Consider the following 22,461-nt stretch of genomic DNA (forward strand, 5'->3'; position numbering starts at 1 on the left):
TTATCATTCCGCTTCAGATATGTGTCTGCATCAGGTCAGTAACTAGTTTGCGTGTCTGTTCTTCTTATGTGGAGTAGCGTATCAAATTAATGAGGGCATAAACCCTTTAATTTATAGTAGTTCTGTTGTTTGTTTGTTCTGAAAATTGACTTTTTTTGAAAATGAATTTTTCCTCACTCGAATTCCTAAATAACTATTCTAAAACAATATTCTAAAATAACATTCTGTAGCAATAAATAGATTCTGTTCTGAATTTAAGATTCTGTCTGTCATGTGTACTAAAGTCTGTCAATCATCATTAGAGCACCACCCTCAGGCATTCGAGTTCTGACAAAAGTGTGTCTCATGTGTTCAGTGATTAAAATATATGGCTTACAAAATAAAATGGTTATCATAAACTAGTGCTAAGACCCAGAATCTGCCCCATCTATATTTATGGCCAGAAGCCGCTACTGTTCTGTAGTGAATAATTGATTGGCGTGTGAGACTTCTTCACCCTCATAATTCTCACGCAGATTTGCACATTGTTTGTGTAATATCCACTAGCTCGCCTTCATTTTCAATATTTGGAGGTGACATTTTTCTTTATCACCAGTTGCTCGCAAAATGATGGACACTGATTCATATATCGTCGCCCAAGTCATTCCCATGATAATAAAATTAAGTGAATTAAGTAAATGAGTAAATAAACAATAAGCAAACTTAAACTCATTTGCTTAAAATTTCTGCGAATAATTTGCTGATGAAACGCCTTTTTGTACTGGCAAAAAAAATAAAGAAAGAAATTCTTGCCCCCCCTAACTATAGAGTCAAATGTCACTCATGTGTATATATATAGTGATTGGCTTTATCACTCTGTGTCCTCTCCACCAATAAGCTAGTGTGGTGGACATCTGCCGCAAAATAATCCAGGTGGATGCTGCATATTTGTGGTGGTTGAGGAGATTCCCCCTTTCCATATGTAAAGTGCTTTAATTACCCAGAAAAGCGCTATATATATGTAACAAATTATTATCATTAATTATTATTAACACTTCACTGATCTAGGCTTTATGGCAGAGTGGACCTCAGTTCCAAGCATCATGTAGGGAGGAAACCAGGCACTGCTCATCACCTGCACAATATCATCCCAACAGTAAAGTGTGGTGGAGCAACATCATGCTGTGGGGGTGTTTTTCAGCGGCAGGGACTGGGGGACTTATCAGGGTAGAAGGAAAGATCAACACAGCAAAATATAGAGAGAGCCTTAATAAAAGCCTAGTCTTGAGCATTCAGAACCTTGGACTGGAAGGAAGGTTCGATTTCCAAAAGACAATGACCCTAAGCACACAGCTAGGACAGTGCAAGAGTGGCTTATGGACAACTCTGTGAATGTCCTTGAGTGACATTCACAGCCAGAGCCTAGGCTTGAACCCAGTTGAACATCTCTGGAGAAACCTGAAAATGTCTGTCCACTGACATTCCCCATCCATCCTGACAGAGCTTGAGAGGATCTGAGGAGAAGAATGGCTGAAAATTGCCTAATGTAGATATGCAAAGCTTGTCACATCATACCCAAAAAGACTTGAGGCTGTAAGGGTGAATCAACCAGTTACTTAGTTAAGGGTACAAATACTTATGCAATGTACTTATTTCAGTTTTTCCTTTTTAATACATTTGCAATGTTGTCACAAATCTGTTATTTGCTTTGTCGTTATCGGGTATGGAGTGTAGATTGATTTGAAAAAGTTATTTAAAGTTGTTTAACATAAGGTAGTAACAACAAAATGTGAAAAAAAAAAATGAAGGGGAGGGGTCAATGTTCACGGGCAGCCAATAAAAATTTGTTACTTTGTTACGTAGGTTTGTAACAGGAAGTGAGACAGGAATTGCTGATGACTCATTTCGGCAATTCAGAATCGATTCTTTCTTATAGTAGACAATAACTTTATTTGTTGTTCACACATTCACAAACAACTGTATTACACACTGCATGAAAGGTAATATTTGAAAAAGCATAATTGGGGCTCTTTAATTGCATCATCAAATGCATAAATGCAAATATGGATAAACAATAGTTAATGCCAATTTCAGCTTTCTGTGATCATTTATTGGCTGCCGAGAAAATCAAACCATCAACATTCAAGAGATGTTTTGAATTTGAAACCAAACACTCTCACTATAAAAACAATATATAAATTAAAGCTGCAAGCAGAGATGAAAGGGCCCTCGCACACAGGGCCACTGCCACCTGGTGGCCTTAGGGAAACAGTGAACTATTACTGGATATTGCCATGTAGATGTCTTTAGGCCAAGGACTATAATCAAACATGTGAAGTTTGGAGCAGATCGGACATTGTATGCCTGAGTTACAACAACTTCCTGTTTTGTGGCGTTAATCGCATACTTCAGCACTTAGCCAAGTGTTGCATGATTTGACGTGTTTCTAGCATGTTTGGTACTTCATGGCATATTTAAATGTGTTTTTGGGAGTGAATTACAGTGCAAAGCATGCCATTTCCTGTTGTCAGCAGGTGGTGCTATGACTAACTGAATATTGCCATGTAGATGTCTTTAGGCCAGGACTCTTATCAAACGTGAAGTTTGGGCAGATCGTACACTATATGCCGGAGTTCCAACTGCTTCCTATTTCATGGCGAAACATCAGAATTTGGTCAGGCCGCCACGGATACGCCCTTCAATGAAAACTCAAGATCTTTGCAATTTAACATCACAAAGGCCTTTAGATTAGGCTGACCAAATATGATGTTTATCTGATAAAATCTCCAGGAGGAGTTAATGTACAAACGTCTGGAAATGGCAAAAACTGCAAAAATTTTGCAGAGAAAAATCAAAATATCTCACTTCCGGTTGGGTTTTCAGATTTTACTCCCAGGGACTTTTTTGTAGGTATTGGGCTGGTACACGTGTCTACCGAATTTTATACCTGTACGTGAAACGTAGCACGAAGGGCGCTTAATTGAAGTTTTGGTAGGTGGTGCTATCGAGCCATTTTGCCACACCTAATTCTGAAACCCATATCAGGCATAAATTTTCACCACTTTAGACGCATGTGCAAAGTTTCATGAGTTTTCGAGCATGTTTAGGCCCTCAAAAATGCAATTCATTTCGGAGAAGATGATTAATTGACTGAGCAAATACAATAGGGTCCTCACACAATCGGTGCCTGGGCCCTGAAAAATTGTAAAAAATTTACTTTTTATGCAATAAGAAATTTTGTACTTTTCTCTTCAGTGTGCTGATGGGCGTCCTCTCTCTATGAGAGACAGGAGGAACCTCCAGGATCTTGAAGCAAAACTACAGATGCTGCATCGACGGGGCCGTCACCTGGAGATTGCAGAGAGGAACTGCTGCAATAAAGTGGGCTCTGCTCTCCGCCCCATGAAGGTCTGTTGAGTTTTGCCTCAATCACATACCTCCTGTAGTTTCAACAACTCCAACAATGAAATCCAATTTTCTATGATCTTTCAAAATTTCAAAATGGTTTTAAGGTTGAAAGAAAGAATAAATTATGACAACAACCTCAAAAAAAAAACAATGGCAGACCTGCCAACATGTACGCATTTTGCGTAGTGGGTACGCATTTTGACCTCAGAGTACGCTGGTACGATTTGTCACTCTATACTACGCAAAAACCCGGTGAGTCCTCTGTGCACGCGTAGTAGTCAAATTCAGTTCGACCAATCATAGTGCTGGGTTCATTTCCCCAAATAGCAAGCGGGGATGGTTGACAAATGCATACGGCCTATCATTAAAAAGAGACTGCATATCGAAATCCCGCTCAATCCTCCTTCCACTCCTGCCGTCTGTGACTGAATTCTCAAGCGAGGACAGTACAGCAGTCACTTCTGACTCCTTGAGGTAAACGGGTATAAAATGCTCAAGTAATGTTGAACAACAAATCTAAATAAAATTGAAATCGCTATATGGCTTAGTGATTATGAAAATGTTGTGATGTGTGACTGACAAGCGCGAGTCCGGAGAAACAGGCGTTTATTTATTTATTCTCAGTGTTGAGAAACGTATAGCCTACATGTGTTGCGTTATTGTGTACATACTAACTAAAGTACCTAATTATGTTACATAGCCTGCTTTTGTATGAAAACTAGCACGTTAGTTACTTATGCATAAAGTACCGTTGTCTCAGTGCTGCGCGAGCTCTCTCTCATAAACACAAAGGCGCGCGCAAGTACAGAGAGAGCGAGGATCATTGTAAAATGAAAATTGCTTGGTTTAAAACTTGTTCTTGCTTGTTTTTTTGTCAGAAAACATTTTTAATTATCCACCCGTGTTTTTACGATTGGGTAAATGACGGACGCTTTAGTTAACACAACCCCTCCTTATATGTAGGACTAACTTCTACTTGATATTCTTGAATACTCGATTTGTTTTGCTCTTATTGGTCCTTTCTATTCATTGTGAACTGTTTTCTATAAATATGTTTGTATTGGCTAACCTTTATTCAGTGAATGTTTGTCTTGTTTATAATTCAAAGACAGCACGTTACAATTTTTTTTTTAAAAATTTAGTATCATATTTGGATATTGGAATAATAAATTAAGTATTTTAAATGAATCACATATAAACTCAATGTTTACTCTTTTCTAAGGGTTTCTTAATTTTAGACTAGTTTTCATTTCAAAACCTGTATAAAAGACTCGACTGTTAGGTTAGTTGTATGTAAATACAGCCTACTTGAAATTGCAAACTAAATTTTTTAGTCCATATTAAATGTATGAATGCGATTCACACATTATGCAAAGCAATATTAATCATGAATTAAAAAAAATGCTTTTGAGCAGGTGTAGTGAAATGTTTAATTTTCAAATTTAAAAAAAAACTTTAACAATCAAAATTAGATTAACGAAGATGGGTGTGTGTGTGCTTTGTGTATTGTATTCTCAAAAATGTAAAAAAAAATATATGACCCCCCCCCAAAACTATCCGGTCCCGTCACACTGGTACTCGAAAAAATTTTCCAAGGTTGGCAGGTCTGCAATGGAATGCTGATGACTGTAACAATGATTTTTGGCAAGTAAACTTGAATAAACTTTGCAGTAGTTCAATATCAGTGCAGCTATTTTTTAATTTTGAAAAATGTCCTTAACTCACATTTTTGTTCAAACAGTAAATACTTTAAATTATAAACAGCTGTCTTCCCACACACTGACATATCCAGAGGTGACAGTTCTCTCTGATGGGATCCGTAAGAGATTCTAACGAGTCAAATACGTTCAGCTCTCTGTGAACTGTAATCCTCACCCTGTTGCACCACATTTATCTCAAATCATTCAAATGGGTTGCATTTTCTAAAAAGTGTTCAAAGTCATGAAATCAAAATTGACCCCGTTTTCTTCCATAATACATGTTCCTGTTTTTCATCAGAATGTTTTTCTGCATCTGAAACAACTTTTCTTTCCTTTTGATGTCAGTGTGGAGAAAATGGATTTAAAATTAAATCTTGCCAGTTTGGTAATGCAGTTGATTTAATGAAGGTACTGCAATAGATGTAAATAATGATGCATTTAGATTCTGCCTTCAAACGCTCATTCAGGTCTGTTTGAATTTTTTGTTTCGCTTCTAAATCCACTTCATCAAAGTTAAATGGGTTACTGTTCCATGTTCACTTTTAAAGATTCTCATTGGTTTTGTAATTAAAGTCACTCTGAAGTTTTCATGCTGTTTATAATCATAAAACTTTTAGAGCAGTTGCATAAAGGGTAATTTACATGGAATAGGTTTATCCAAGCGTTGACTTAAATATAATGTATAACAATTATTTACCATCTATATTCTCTTTTTTCCCTTTTGATATTTTTTTCAAGAATTTGCATCATCTTGTCCCTAATTAATTGTTCAATTATTGCCACTATCTATCTTGGGTCTACCAAGTATAGTCTATGAAGGGGGAGGTGTGAAGGAAATTAATTTTCATGGTGACTTTGATGTAACACGTACATTATGACTTCATTTGAATGCCAACACACATTCCCAAGAGAATCAAGAAATCCTTTGGTTTTTATCACCTTGGCACAGATTCACCAAAGTGAACAACCACTTTGCTAGATGCACTATTTCACCTTATTTCTCTGTTTTTGTCCAGCTAATGAAGCCAAATTTTGTAGATTGAATGTATAATATTTATATTAATGCATTTGGCAGCTCTTTTTTTAAATATGTGTGCTCACTGTGAATCAAACATATGACCTTGGTGTTGTTAAACCATGCGGTAACTCAGATGATGTTCAAAGGGGACATATCGTGAAATTCTGACTTTTTTCATGTTTAAGTGCTATAATCGGGTCTTCGGTGCATCTACCAACCCAGAAAATATAAAAAAGGACAACCCAGTAACTTTGTTTTGGCAAACCTTTCTCTGCAAGCATGTGAAAAAACAATTTTCAACAATTTCATTATGTAATTAAATATAAACAATATTACCGCCCCTGCACGTTTTCATCTGCATGTTTTCACCCACTGTGCCGTCATTTTGTTTTCACAAGCAAAAACGTTGTACCAGTTCTCTAAGGCCATGGAAAAAGTTTGAGCAAAGCATGCCAACTGTTCTGTCGTTGGCAGCACAGATGAGCACTGAATACTATTTAGAGTCTTGTTAACTTGAATAGCCTGCAAGTTGACACTGGCAAGCCGAGCGATATTTTGAAAAAATAAAAACAAAAAATTAGACCATTTATAGCATTTGGTAGCAATCATAAACGTTAGCTTGTTGTGTATGCCTCTGTTTGACAAACAGGTACACTATGTATAGCAGGTGTCCATACGGGTTTTGCACAAAAGATTAACATAATGTCACATGCTAGTCAATGAGTTGAATCAACTCTACAGCAGCATCTACATAAATTTATCCTCTAATCATTCAGAAACATCCAGATGCATTCTAAAAGTTGTAACTTCTCTATGAGTTTCTCCATCAGTGTCTGACTCCGGTTTGAACAATGTAAAGCTGAACATTGTTACTGACAATCGTCATTTTGGCTGCGTGAGATTCTCCAGTTTTGTTGTTGTTGAGCAACCGAAGCGCGAGCTTTTAAAGCTCCACCCTCTTCTGGAAAGGGGGCCGGGAGCAGCAGCTCATTTGCATTTAAAGGGACACACACAAAAGTGGCATGTTTTTGCTCACACCCAATTAGGGGCAAATTTGACAAGCTATAATAAATGATCTAAGTTATTTTGAGCTGAAACTTCACAGACACATTCTGGGGACACCAGAGACTTATAGAATATCACATCGTGCAAAAAGGGTTATAATAGGTCCCCTTTAAAGAATATCCTGTATGTTCTTTTCAATGTAATAACGTAAAAGAGGACTATAAATATGGGTGAGTAAACGATGAGAGTTTTCATTTTAGGTGAACTATTCTTTTTAATATACATTTGGTGATGCACAAAATAGCTGTGTTTATCACAAACCTCTCTGTAGTACTCCTGCATTCCTCTAGTCAACCTTTAAAATGTTTGTCATCTTCCATTCATTTTCTGGTTTTCAAATTATTTGCATCGTTTCTTCTCCCAGCATGCTCTGCACCAGAGGGGTTCCTCATTTCCGTCTTTAGCAGCCCACTAGCAGCAGACATGAGCATGGCACTCTAATGATAGACTCCAGGCTCTATTTATACCTAAACTAGGCTTGAGATTTACTAATTTTCCCACAAGAGCTTCAGGGGAAACGCATACTGTCTGCCAAACGGCTTTCTTCGTCAGTCACTGCGCCTTGTTTACGCCATCATGTAGTTCTGTGAGCGCTGCGCTCGTTTTAGCTTTGCATTTGTTGCTTACAGCCTTTGATTTACAGTGCAATTTTAGTGATTTAATGCAAAGGTTTTCAGAGCATTCCGATTTGTTTGAGATCAGCATCTCGACTTCATATCCTCCAAGGGCCTTTTTCACTTTGCGCTTCCTGCAGCGAAGTCTCACATGAACTTGTAGTTGTCATTAACACAACATGTGTACTGATATTCAACACATTTCTCGTCGCAGTACACCTTCCTGCAAGAGCCAATGACATCGCATAATGGAGTCGCGCGGCTGTAGAAAGTGAGGCCCAGTGGGTGGTTTGTTAACTGGAGCATGGGTGGTCTGATGGGGCGATTTGAGATGTGTGAGTCCCTGCTGATGATTTTAGATAAATTCAGCTGTCAGCACAGACTAATAGATCGCACACACGCTTGTGCATACACGAACACATGAACTCACACTTCTATTACCCTCTAATGTGGACCCGGCAGATGTGATTGATTCCGTTAAGAGAGCAGGTTAATTGACCTAAATTCTGTATCAGATTGATTGATTAAGTTTGATTGATTTTAATTATTGTGTTTACTGTTTCATCTTCAGTGGAAATTGGTTTGGAAAATTGAAAGTGGTGTGTAGGAGGTGCTTAGGTGTTTTAATGAGCCCCGAGAAGATGAAACGCAACACTTACCATGCAAACTGCATGTATTTCCTCCATTTGTGAGCACATTGAATCTATATTGCATACTTTACATATAGTCGTCATGGCGGTTCGCATGTAACCATAGAGCTATAGTAGATATACGTGCTGTTTCACACGTTAAGAGGTTTGCACATTAGAACCCAGCAGACCCTGGTATGACGGCAGTGGCAGGTGGTCGCGAGCCCAATTATAAAATGAAATAAACCTGTTTATGAAGCCTGAGCGAGTGTGATACCTACAGAGGATTTCATTATCATTTAACGGATATTAAAAAAATCTCTCCCGTAATACATTGATAAAGCAGCCCTTGGCAAAGCTCAGAGCAAGGACGATTATGAATTGGGCCAATGTGACCAGGGGCATCTGACTGCCAGGGGCCTCAAAGAGTTCACTATGGCCCAACATGCAGAAACAAGCCACTGCAGAACAGAGCTTTAATGTGCGCACAGTGTAAAATAAACAAAGAAATGAGACCGTTAACCGTTTCTGGACCCTCTTTAGCACAAATAAGCACCCTGAACACTTTATTGCTGCTGTTTATAGCTATTCCTTTACATATTTGTGTATAAATCACATATTGCATCTTTATTTCTCAAATTTGTGATATTATATCTGTTGCTTGAGGAAATGTCTTCGATAGTTCACCAGACCTCTCTAAGGGGAATAAGAAAATTTCAAACATGTTGACATGTAACCTTATAGGTACTGGTCATATAATTAGAATATCATCAAAAAGTTCCTTTTTCCTGAATTACTGCAGCAATGCGGCGTGGCATGGAGTCGATCAGTCTGTGGCACTGCTCAGGTGTTATGAGAGCCCAGGATTGCTCTGATAGTGGCCTTCAGCTCTTCTGCATTGTTGGGTCTGGCATATCGCATCTTCCTCTTCACAATACCCCATAGATTTTCTATGGGGTTAAGGTCAGGCGAGTTTGCTGGCCAATTAAGAACAGGGTACCATGGTCCTTAAACCAGGAACTGGTAGCTTTGGCACTGTGTGCAGGTGCCAAGTCCTGTTGGAAAATGAAATCTGCATCTCCATAAAGTTGGTCAGCAGCAGGAAGCATGAAGTGCTCTAAAACTTCCTGGTATACGGCTGCGTTGACCTTGGACCTCAGAAAAAATAGTGGACCAACACCAGCAGATGACATGGCACCCCAAACCATCACTGACTGTGGAAACTTTACACTGGACTTCAAGCAACGTGGATTGTGTTCCTCTCCTCTCTTCCTCTAGACTCTGGGACCCTGATTTCCAAAGGAATTGCAAAATTTACTTTCATCAGAGAACATAACTTTGGACCACTCAGCAGCAATCCAGTCCTTTTTGTCTTTAGCCCAGGCGAGACGCTTCTGACGCTGTCTGTTGTTCAAGAGTGGCTTGACACAAGGAATGCGACAGCTGAAACCCATGTCTTCCATAAGTCTGTGCGTAGTGGTTCTTGAAGCACTGACTCCATCTGCAGTCCACTCTTTGTGAATCTCCCCCACATTTTTGAATGGGTTTTGTTTCACAATCCTCTCCAGGGTGCGGTTATCCCTATTGCTCTGTGCTTGGACACAGAGCTCTGTGAACAGTCAGCCTCTTTTGCAATGACCTTTTGTGTCTTTCCCTCCTTGTGCAAGGTGTCAATGGTCTTCTTTTGGACAACTGTCAAGTCAGCAGTCTTCCCCATGATTGTGTAGCCTACAGAACTAGACTGAGAGACCATTTAAGGCCTTTACAGGTGTTTTGAGTTAATTAGCTGATTAGAGTGTGGCATCAGGTGTCTTCAATATTGAACCTTTTGACAATATTTTAATTTTCTGAGATACTGAATTTTTGATTTTCCTCAGTTGTCAGTTATAATCATCAAAATTAAAAGAAATAAACATTTGAAATATATCAGTCTGTGTGTAATGAATGAATATAATATACAAGTTTCACTTTTTTAATGGAATTAGTGAAATAAATCAACTTTTTGATGATATTCTAATTATATGACCGGCACCTGTATGTAGGTACCATCCTAAAGGGACTTGAAACAGGCATACATGACTTAAGGTAGCAGTGTTTATGGTGTGTATTGAAGTCTGTGGTATTGTTGTGTAGCTGAAGGCATGCTGAGTAATGAATTGCTTGATGCTGTAACTTTTGTTGTTATTAATGTACTCCTTTCTGTAAAGTTAAAGCTCTGGCTGTCACGGTTATTACAGCTATAACTGCGAGCGTTTATTACTGGTATTACAGCAACAGCTTGAGACATAAATTCCTAATATACTCTTAGAATAGCTCCAGCTGTGTTTTTAACCACAAAAGCGTATTTCTAGCATCACTAATAACTCGCAGTCATTCGTTTGAATTAGTTATAGATTATGTCTCGGAGGCAGATTCACGCTCATTTACAAATCTATGTTCTCGGTACAGTTAACAATCTGTCATATTGTTCTTGAGGGAAATGTGTGTCCAATGAGAATGTCACTTGCTTTAGTGGTTATTCGTAAGTAGTCAAAGTCGGTATCAGCATTTTTTTGGTCTAAACATTGCTAGTTATGTAATTATAGCATAAAATGATGATGTTAATGTAATTGTGAAAGGTCCATGTTGCACTCATTGTATCTGTATTATTATGCAGGAATTACTTTAAAATTTGGATGGATGGATGGATGGATGGATGGATGGATGGATGGATGGATGGATGGATGGATAGATAGATAGATAGATAGATAGATAGATAGATAGATAGATAGATAGATAGATAGATAGATAGATAGATAGATAGATAGATAGATAGATAGATAGATAGATGTGTGTATCAATAAATAGGTAGATGGATGGGTAGACAGACAGACAGATAGACAGTTTTTTTTTTTTTTTTTTGCCACCTCTCTTACTTTGTTTTGTGAAAATCTGGAATGATGATGCACACGTCAGGGTTTTGTTTACTCCCTCAAGTCAAGTCAAGCAGACGTGAGCTCCGGGAGGCCAGTCAAAGGCAGCCGTTCAGTCTGGCATATTGGTTTTGTTTTGCTTTGTGGGTTGTGAGTATTTGTGTCTCCGTCTTTGTTCATTTACTCTATCCTCTGCAGTTCAGTCTGTGCCTTATTTAGAGAGCTTGTGACCATGTTGTCCATATTACTCTTGGCAACTGTGTCAGGCTGAGGTGGGCCGCACCATATGGCCATGTGTAAAAAGTGACACAACCTCTGGGTTAGACATGATGGACCAATTGAGAGATTCAGTCTTCTGCATAAACATTTGGTGCTGAAGTGTATATTTGTGTATACTTTCTAGTGTGTTTGTAAATCAGTGCAGTGCAGACAATACATTTCAGGAAACTGCTTCAAAAGAATCAGTTCACTGATTCATTTAAAGGGGACCTATTATGCCCCTTTTTACAAGATGTAAAATAAGTCTGATGTCCTCAGAGTGTGTATGTGAAGTTTTAGCTCAAAATACCCCACAGATAATTTTTTTATAGCATGTTAAAATTTGCCACTTTTAGGGGATGAGTTAAAACATGCCATTTTTGTGTGTGTCTCTTTAAATGCAAATTAGCTGCTGCCCCCGGCCCCCTTTTAAAAAGAGGGCGGATCTTCAAGAGCTTAATAAACCGGTAAACTTTATATCTGTTAAACAACTCAGATGAACTGTAATAAAGTGCATGTAGAAAATGATAACGGCTTGTTCTGAGACACAGCTTATGATTTATGGGGATTCAAAAAATGGCACACACTGCCAACACTCATTTATGTCCAAACACCGTGTAAAAGTGAAAGGCAAAGTTCACCCTAAACTTAAAATTCTGTCATTATTTACTATTTACTATTAATCTCATGTCTCAACTATCTTTCTTCAGATTTTTTGAAGAATATCCAGGCAACTCTTTTCAGTATTTATGAAGTAAATGAGTACTGGGGCTTTCAGGATCCACAATGACACACAATACAATAAAAATTTCATAAAAGTAGTTCATATGTCTCTGTATTTCAAGCCTTTTAAAGCTATAGCTTTGTTTGAACAACGATCCTATATCTGTGTATGACTGCAAAACACTTGGAATATAGTGGTCACATGGACTACTTTTATGATAATTTTATATAACGTTTTCTATCCTTTGTGAAGCTTTTTTTTATTATTCCGAGTGGAAGAAAAAAGTTCATATGGGATTGGATCTTTGATCAAATAAACAGCCTTTTTTTTAATCTGTAAAATTTTTTCTGTTGTCACATCTTGCGATTTTGGGATATTATCTTTTTAAGGATTGTTTCTAAAATAAAGTTACTAAACTTTTAAATTACCTTGTCTAACACTGTTGTAACTTTGTCTCTTTTTATGTCTTGTCAGATCTTGCTCGGGGTCTTCTTCATCCTGGTGGCCCTTTTGTTCTTTGTGACCTTGTTTATTTCCAAGTAAGTTCCATCAACCTGCACGAAATGTCACTCTGATTGCAGACTCTACTCCTGTCTTTCTTACATACACACATTCACATGTTACCAACAAATGACTCACCCAATTGAAAAGCACAGGAAGAATGGCGTCCCCATAGAGCACAGTGCAATTTAGGGACATGTTGATTCAGTGCTGGAGTAACCATAAATCTGTTGTTATTGTACACACATATTCATCAACACCTGCAGCGCTCTAAATTAGCTCACACGTACAATAATTTACCATCATTCTATAGCAGACCATGGAGAACTGTGGTTAATGATGTTTTTAATTCAGTCTCTTATGTGATGATGTTGTTAAATGTGTTTGTCTTATTGCAGTCTGGATAAAGCTTTACATTCAGCTGGTATCAGCACTGGATTTATCATCTTTGGGACCAACTTAACCAACCCTCTTAATGAGCTACTGCTGGCGCTGCAACCGGTGAGCAGCATTCTCTCTTTTGTCTCAGAATCACATTTGTGTCCTCAAGTACCAGTGGCAGTTGTGTGCAACCATAGTTGTGTAATGACTCGGGAGGTGAAGGTGCCAGAAATGGAATGCATTGTTCGCTTTGGTTTTACTACGACACTTAGTAGCAGCCGTGGATGTGTCGCAAGAGATGTGAAGAATGCAATCTGCTCACCGTAGGCAGTTTCTGCCGAGACTAGCAGCAGTGAGAAATGCATGATTCTCTAATTGGCAAGTGCACACTGTCAGTCAAAAGTTTGGACACACCTACGTGTTCTTTCTTATTACTATTTCTTCATTTTTGAATGGTATGAAAGCTATTAAAACTATAAAATAACACAAATGTGAAAGTATAAAAAATATATAGTGACCATTAAATGTTAAGAAACTTCAGGAGGGCCAACCCAAATGCTGTTAAAGCAGTATTGAAGAGCTTTACATGAGTGCTAGTCCCTTGTCGGCTGCTTTTCAACCTTTTATAATTTTTTCTAACAAAGATTTACAGTAAATTGTTTGAATTTTAAAAGTAGTTTTCAAAAGAATTTTTTACACAGCGGTTCAAAATTTTGGGGTCGGTAATATTTTTTAAAAATGTTTTTGTACTGAAGTTGAGAAGTCTCCTATGCATTGTTGGGGAAAGTTATTTTTAAAAGTAATGCGTTACAATATTGTGTTACTCCCTAAAAAAGTAACTAATTGCATTACTTAGTTACTTTTTATGTAAAGTAGTGCGTTACTTTACTTTGGCATTACTTTTTCTCATCTGGGCTGGGCTTGCTTGTTTATTTTTAATAACAAAAACAAAACAAAAAGTTATATTTTTGGCAAATATAAAGCCCCTTTCACACCAAAAGTGAAATGAATAAGCCTCCAGCTGAAGAAAATGCAAACTCACACCTGTACAGTAGAGGGCACAGCTCAAACAAACCATTCAGCTCTGCTGACATTCTCAAATATGACGCAGAAGAAGAAAGTTTAACTCTTACGAGAGCAATGAAAACAAAAAAACACAAATGTGATGTTTAATAATAATAATGGTCAGTAGCAAAGACATTGGTTACTAAAGTGAGATTAAAGGATTAGTTCACTTTCGAATGAAAATTACCTCAAGCTTTACTCACCCTCAAGCCATCTTAGGTGTATATGACTTTCTTCTTTCTGATGAACAAAATCAGAGATAAATTAATTAATATCCTGACGCATCCGAGCTTTATAATGGCGGTGAGCGATACCAACGAGTATAAGCTGAAGAAAGTGCTTCCATCCACATCCATTCATCATAAACGTACTTCACACGGCTCCGCGGGGGTTAATAAAGTGCTTCTGAGATGAAGCGATGCATTTGTGTAAAAAAAAAAAAAAAAAAATCCATATTTAACAAGTTATGAAGTAAAATATCTAGCTTCCGCAAGACCGCCTTCCGTATTCTATTTACGAAGAAAGTGTGAACTTGGGTCGCGTCAGTTTAGCTTTAACACTTTCTTTGTTGAATACAGAAGGCTGTCTGGCAGAAGCTAGATATTTTACTTTATAACTTGTTAAATATGGATATTTAGTTTTTACACAAATGCATCGCTTTGCTTCAGAAGGTCTTTATTACTAACCCCCCAACCACCCGGAGCCGTGTGAAGTACGTTTATGATGGATGGATGTGGATGGGAGCACTTTCTTCAGCTCATACTTGTTGGTATCGCTCACTGCCAATATATTGAAAGTTAAGTAATCCTTTAAATACAAGTATATTTGTATTATTTAACATTTAATTATTGCATGTTTGTGTAATATTCTGAGTTTGCATTTCACTATTTTTATTCATTTTGAGGAATACTAAATCTGTTTTGTGCAAGTGAGATGAGTAAATGCATGCTCACATTTAGAACTAAAATAACCATCATGTTTACACAGCGCACACATTACCTCTGCACTTCTGATATCTCTCAACATGGGGACAGAAGAGCTGTCAGTCTATAAATGGAAAAACAAAAGTAACTTGCGTTACTTATTTTAAAAAAAGTAACTCAGATATTTTGTAAATTTAAATGTAATGCATTAGTTTACCTAGTTATTTGAAAAAAGTAATCTGATTACATAACTCACATTACTTGTAATTAGTTACCCCCAACACATTCACCATCAAGGCTGTTTAAATTATTTGAACAAAAATATAGTAAAACAGTAATATTGTAAAATGATATTTGAACAAAAATACAGTAAAAACAGTATTATTGTGAAATATTATTACAATTTAAAATATCTGTTTTCTATTTTAATATATTTTAAAATTTAATTTATTCTGTAATGGTAAAGCTAAATTTTCAGCATCATTACTCCAGTCGTCAGTGTCACACGATCCTTCAGAAATTATTCTAATATGCTGATTTGCTGCTCAAGACACATTTCTTATTATTATCATGTTTTTGTGGAAACCGTGATGCATTTTTATTTCAGGATTCTTATTTCAAATGTTTATAAGAAAGGCATTCATTTGAAATAGAAATGTTTTTATAACATTATAAATGTCTTTACTGTCATTTGTGATCAATTTGATTTGTCCTTGCTGAATAAAAGTATTAATTTCTTTAAAAAGGTTTGCACGGTAGTGCATGCTAGCACTATTTATATTTGTTTGCAAAACTCATTTCAAGTATATAAGCAAAAAGTGTCAGATCAAAAGGTTTTTAACATCATGAGAAACATAAATTCAGTCAAATGTGTCCAAACATTTTTTGGCAGGTAGCGTACATCATGAAATAACTTCCTCTAATTGGGCCGTATTGCTGTCGCTGTAGACCTCAAAGAATATTGAGCATTCATTATAATATATCAACAATAAATATAATATATATGTTTGACCTTAAATGATTATAGAAATTTTTGGAGTACTATAAATGTGAAATTGACTGCCTTCTAACAGTGTTACTCAGTGTGTATCAATTAAATATTGAAATACTGATAAAACAGTAATTATTATTAAATAAATAAATACATACGCAAATTTATTAATAAATGCTAAATATTTTAACAAGTTAAATAATAATTTAACAAGTTAAGCATTAATTGAAAATAATACTTTATTTTTATAATAAAAAATAATGTTAAATTAAATAAAAATAATTATTTTTCATTATAAACCCAAATACAATGTGAACTATTGGGTAAGGGTTGGGTAGCAGAATATTGAGTATGTATTGATTAGATTTGAATGTAATATGGATTTGAATGGGCAGTGAAATACCAAAGCAGTTTTTCCCGCTCACTTTATTTTTTAGTGTTGAGACTGGTTACAAACAAGACTAGGGATGTGCAACGATTAATCGCGATTAATTGTTTGCAAAATAAAAGTCTGTGTTTACGTAATATATGTGTGTGTTTTGTGTATAATAATTATGCATATATAAATACACACACATACATGTATAAATTTAAGAAATATATGCATGTTTAAATAAATATATATATATATATATTTTATATTACATATAAATATAAATATATTATATATAAATATAACATTTTTCTTAAATATATACATGTATGTGTCTGTATTTATATATACATAATTATTATATACAAAACACACACATATATTACGTAAACACAGACTTTTATTTTGCAAACGATTAATCACGATTAATCGTTGCACATCCCTAATCAAGACCGTATCTCCAAGTTTTGGATATGTATTTCACTGGATCTGACTAAACATTTACCTTGATCAGATTTAAAAACATTTCAGGACTGTATGTCTTATGTTCATAATGCTTGACAGTTGTGGTTTCATCTAGTTAGCTTCTCGAAGCAGAAACTAAGAAATGTGATGCCACTTAACCACAATACCACAATCTGCAATTACAACAATGTACAAATCCCAAAATGAAATCTAAGACTCTGAACAGTTTGGCACTTGGTCTGTGGCCGCTTGTCGCATAAAAAGATGTGATGACCTCTGAATTAAGTGCCATTTATGAATCGGAAATAAGTACGATTTTCATCCTTTAGTGCTTTTGGAAGAGATTTCAAATCCTTCAATCTTCTTCAAGTAGAGCAATGATCAGTTTCCATGTGCTTGAATAAAATATGATCGCTTGTTTCACTCGCTACTTAAGATGGCTTGATTAAACCAAATTGTTCAGGAATCCAGACCATTGATTTCAGCAATTAGGCCATATGAAAAGGGGAAAAAGAAAAGTAATTTGCAGAGAGATAAGACATGCAGGCCAGAGGATTATTGCTCATGCTTCCAGAAACATTTCTAATTTGTGCTTCATGATGTCATTGACCATATTCCATCCTCGATATGAGGGCAGCAGGTAAGGTCAGTGTGTTTTGCTCATTTCACAAAAGCATTTCAGCTCCAGTGGAGTTATGGAGGACAAGCTGCCAACGGAAGAGGCTTTGTCATTTGTAAGAGCCAGCAACTCTTCCAGGAAAAGGAGGACCATTTTTAGCTTGACTTTCAAACAGTTCTGCCATGTACTTCCTGTGGCTCTTTTGAGATGAAATGCATTGAAAATAGTCGGAATTGCTGAAAGATCACCTCAGAGTTGTGAAGCGATACATCTCTCGCACAGGAGTGGCAGTATTTTAGGCCACCACTGAGAGTGTGAGTGTAAATATATCCTTTGTGCCTCCAGCATTGTGTGGTTTGTGAAACATGCATCACTTACTCTAAAAATCACTCCGGTACACAAGGAAAAGGCACTGAAAGCGGACAGCACTATCATGGCCTTCCGGCCATCTTCATTGTCGGGTTAATAGTTCCTTAGTTGACACTGAGGCCTGAAAAGTGTTTGTTGTGTGTGTAGATGAATAGTGACAGTTTTGTATCCCTTGTGAATGGCTGAAGCAGAGCTTGCTGTCCAGACCTGGTTGATGTTTCTCTTCCTCCATCAGGTTTTCCCACTGGACTATGTTCTCATCACAACCATCACCATGTACTTTGTCTTCACCTCCATGGCTGGGATCCGTAACATGGGGATCTGGTTCTTCTGGATACGGGTGAGTCACAACATGTTTCTTTTTCATCTTCGTTCACCTGTTTTATTAAGCAATTTCAAGCTGGCAAGAGTGTTGTGCTGAATTTTAGCAAAGACTATAGATATAGGCAAGGCAATTTTTATTTGTATAGCACATTTCATACACAATGGTAATTCAAAGTGCTTTACAAAAGGAAGAATAATAATAATAGAACATAAGGAATAGAAATAACAGTAAAAACAGAGAATTTTGCTATCTGGATGGATGAGCTAGGAAGTCTTAGGGAGTTTTTTGTTGTTGTTGTTGTTGTTGTTGTTGTTGTCCGTCAGAGTGGATCTAAATGGATCTATCCATCAGAGAAGATCTGAATGGATCTTCCTCACACGACAGGACTGCTACCTGTTAAGGCACTTCAAACTGATTAACAAAGTTTCAGAAAGACGGTTCACGTTATGAATGGGAGAAACTGCAACGTGCAATATGGCAGAATACGTCCAGAGCCAGTCGCTAATTGATAAAGTCATTGCATCACTGTAGCTGCCGTTAAAAGTTTCAGTTCCCATAGAAACCTGAGACTCGCACTTAGGACTGCACATTTGCATTGGCTACTTTAGCCTGAAAAATAATTTTTTTTAACGCTGTTTGAGCATAACAAACAACATTTATAGGACAGTTCATGTCAGATTTTGTTGCTGATTTTAAATATGTTATTTAATTGTGAGTTCGTCAAGCTGTTTTTGAGATTTCAGGATTCCCTGATTCAAATAGATAGGACTTGGTCTTGGATGCCCGAAATAGCTGCCCGGATGCGTTGCAAATATGGCCGCCGAGTGAACTGACTTTCCTTGAAAGGGACTTAGTGATTACATTTAGCCTGTTAATTTGTATAGACCAATGTTTGAAAGTATGTGAGTAAGGTATGTTTTTTATCGTTTCATATATTATATAACAACAATAATTGTTGTGTATGTTATGCCTGATATATGTGTGTATGTGAGTGTGTGTGTGTGTGTGTGTATTTATATATTATTCATAACATTTTTAATATTAAAGTTAGATAATACATATTTAACATTAATTAAAAATTATATTTAATATAATATATTTAATATATCTACAATAAATATGGTATATGTTAGGCCTTATATATAATTATTTTTTGGAGTACTATAAATACTATAAATGTGAAATTTACTGTCTTCTAACAGTGTTTTTTAGTGTATCAATAAAATATTGATATGCTGATAAAATAATAATTATTAATGAATAGATACATTGATATGCTGATTTAGGCAAGGCAATTTTATTTATATAGCACATTTCATACACAATGGTAATTCAAAGTGCTATATTAATAAAGTGCTTTATCAATAAATAAATTCATAATTATTTTAGTTAAGATGTTAAACCAGTAAATCATTATTATTGACTGTATTCTTGATTTTACAGCTATTTTGCCTAAAATTATCTTAATAGGTATTTAATTGCTCATTGTTGCAGTTGGTCTGATGCTTCCATGTTGATGCCTTCTTTGTGCTTGGCCCCTTAATTGCTGCTTGTAGATATATTTAATAAATACATTCATAATATTTTAATAACTTAAGTTATACATATTTAACATTAATTTAAAAAAATAAAATTTTAAAATTATTATTTTTCATTACAAACCAAAATTCATTTTGAACTATTGGGCAGGGGTTGGGTAGCAGACCTCGATAACGCACCCAGATTCATGGCTTGGAAAAATTACTTGAAATAATTCTATTAATTCATTTTAGTATTTTTACCTTTTGCCATAACTGCACCTTTTGAACATTTTACTTGAAATTTGCTTTCATTTCAGTTTTGACCCTCTGTATTTTTAAAGTATTCACTGTAGCAGTGAGGATTTTCTACCTATCCTTGTTTTTGTTGCTCTTAATGCAATATTATTTGTATATGTATTGTATATGGACATTTCTGCTGTTCAGAGTGCTGTAGACTCATAGCACTAGGTCATATGAGTAATATATATGGATGTTCTTGTTTGTTTTTGCGCAGCTGTATAAGATCAGGCCTCAGAGAACCCGACCACAGGCCCTCCTCTTCCTCTGCATGATCCTCCTCCTCATCGTCCTCCACACCAGCTACATGATCTACAGTCTGGCCCCGCAATACGTCATGTACGGCAGCCAGAAATACCTGCTGCAGGTGAGATGTGGGTTTGTTTGTGTAACAGTCAATCCCCTGTGCTGCACTGCATTAGGATTACAGGATTACAGCTGTCGTATTCTGAGCAAACAGGGCCCACGCCGGTGACATAAGTATGTAATGATCAACCCTTTACAAAGCAAGTGTTTGAAAGCCTTTCAAAACCATCTCTCCCGACTCTCTTCAAAGCCCATTAAAGGCCTTCCTGCATCTGTTATTTATTTTATTTTTACTTCTTCAAAGGTCTGTACATTTATGTGAGGTTAAAAACTGTCTGATGCCTTTGACTTGTTCATGTTAAGTGTGAGCGCTTGCCTGCATGTTCTTTACTGCAAATCTATACATCCTCTCTTATGTAGCCTAACAACTTTTGGCATAAAATCTGATCCACGTTGCAGCTTATTCTGGCCAAGAACCACCCACTTAGACAGGAAGAGACCTTCAGACCTATATGTGACGCCTCCATCTGCACTTTGTGGGTTTTTATGTGCTAAATGATACCAAAGTAATAGATTATTGTGGAAAAAACACAACAGAAAGTTTGCTAAAGCTAGTCAATCAAGGTGCACATGGCAATTTCAGTCAGTGCTTGCCATTTTTATTTGCACTATGCATCATGTGGTCATTGAAGGGACTGTGAGCGGCCCATAGGCATCTGAGGCTGAAACTGACAAACTCTTCATCAATCAATCTGATTTCTATTCAGTTCCTTGAAGGAACGTAGCAGTCATTCTGCATCTATCCAGTGGTGCATGTTATCCCGTTTGATTACTTTCAAAAGTTATGCTGCCTTTACGTAAATACAAGCTCAAATGAAGAATAATTTGCTGTGAGTCTGACAAGCTGTCGGAAGGCTGATGGGGCAAATCGTCTGCCGAGGATAGAGAAGGAAGAACAGCTCGCGGCAAGATCGAACCTCTCGTTCTACTCTGTAAACATCACAGCATGTGTCGAAATCTGACCAATTACGTCTGTCCTTCACCCCTCTGCAGCATCAGATGTAAATATTGAAATAAGCATTAACAAACCTGAGAAATACATGTGCTTTGCAGGGTTTTGCGCAATTCAATTGAGAATGCTTTTTAAATTCCAATTGAATTTCTGAATTGGAACTGAGGTAGCAAACAGGATGCAGAATTGGATTTTAAATTGGAATGGTAGGAAGAGTAATTTACTGAAGTACAATTAAAAGAAATTCATAACTAATTTTGAGTAGCTAGAAAAAGCATTGTTTTAATTAATGTTTATGTATTTAATTTATTTAAAAAATAATATATTGTATTATTATATTATTTCATAAATAATAATATATTTATTATTTATCAAATGTTTATTATTTTATAAATATTTATTATTTTAATATTTATACATTTGGCTTTAATTTTGGCACACACAGTGAAACAGCAGCAAAAGTATATTTTAGGCTTATAAAATTTCCCCCCCAAAAAATAAAAATAAAAATCAGTCACTGGTAATACAGCTGCAGTAGTATGATAAAATATTTGTATTGTATAAATAAATAATAGTGCATAAAGTATTTAAGTATGAGTATACTAGATAGATTAATAAATGAATCCTGCACAGTAAGACCAGGATAGGATCACTTCTAAATTCATGTAATATTAAATGTGGAGACTTACAAATCTGCAAACAGGATGAATCAGATTTCTGCAAGCATCATTTATTTATAAAATTAATTATTTGACTCATAATTAAACTAACCCATATACACTGCTCAAAAAAATTACAGGAACACTCCGAAAACACATTAGATCTCAATGGGGAAAAATATCATGCTGGATATCTATACTGATATGGACTGAGTAATGTGTTAGGAACGAAATGATGCCACATCGTTTGATGGAAATTAAAATTATCAACCTACAGAGGACTGAATTCAAAGACACGAAAATCAAAGTGAAAAAAATTATGCAGCAGGCTAGTCCATTTTGCTGAAA

General features: G+C 36.2%; 1 protein-coding gene across 1 annotated transcript in view; it reads left to right on the plus strand.

Annotated features, from left to right (window-relative positions):
* The window catches only part of lmbrd1 (LMBR1 domain containing 1), a 116,916-nt gene that overhangs the window by 63,925 nt on the left and 30,530 nt on the right, over window positions 1-22,461 (plus strand). The window contains 5 exon segments of the mRNA XM_048205750.1: window positions 3,235-3,387; window positions 12,782-12,846; window positions 13,207-13,309; window positions 18,230-18,334; window positions 20,354-20,503. Coding sequence (XP_048061707.1) covers window positions 3,235-3,387; window positions 12,782-12,846; window positions 13,207-13,309; window positions 18,230-18,334; window positions 20,354-20,503 — 576 coding nt within the window.

This window comes from Megalobrama amblycephala, linkage group LG10 (assembly GCF_018812025.1).
Source record: "Megalobrama amblycephala isolate DHTTF-2021 linkage group LG10, ASM1881202v1, whole genome shotgun sequence".
NCBI lineage: Eukaryota > Metazoa > Chordata > Actinopteri > Cypriniformes > Xenocyprididae > Megalobrama > Megalobrama amblycephala.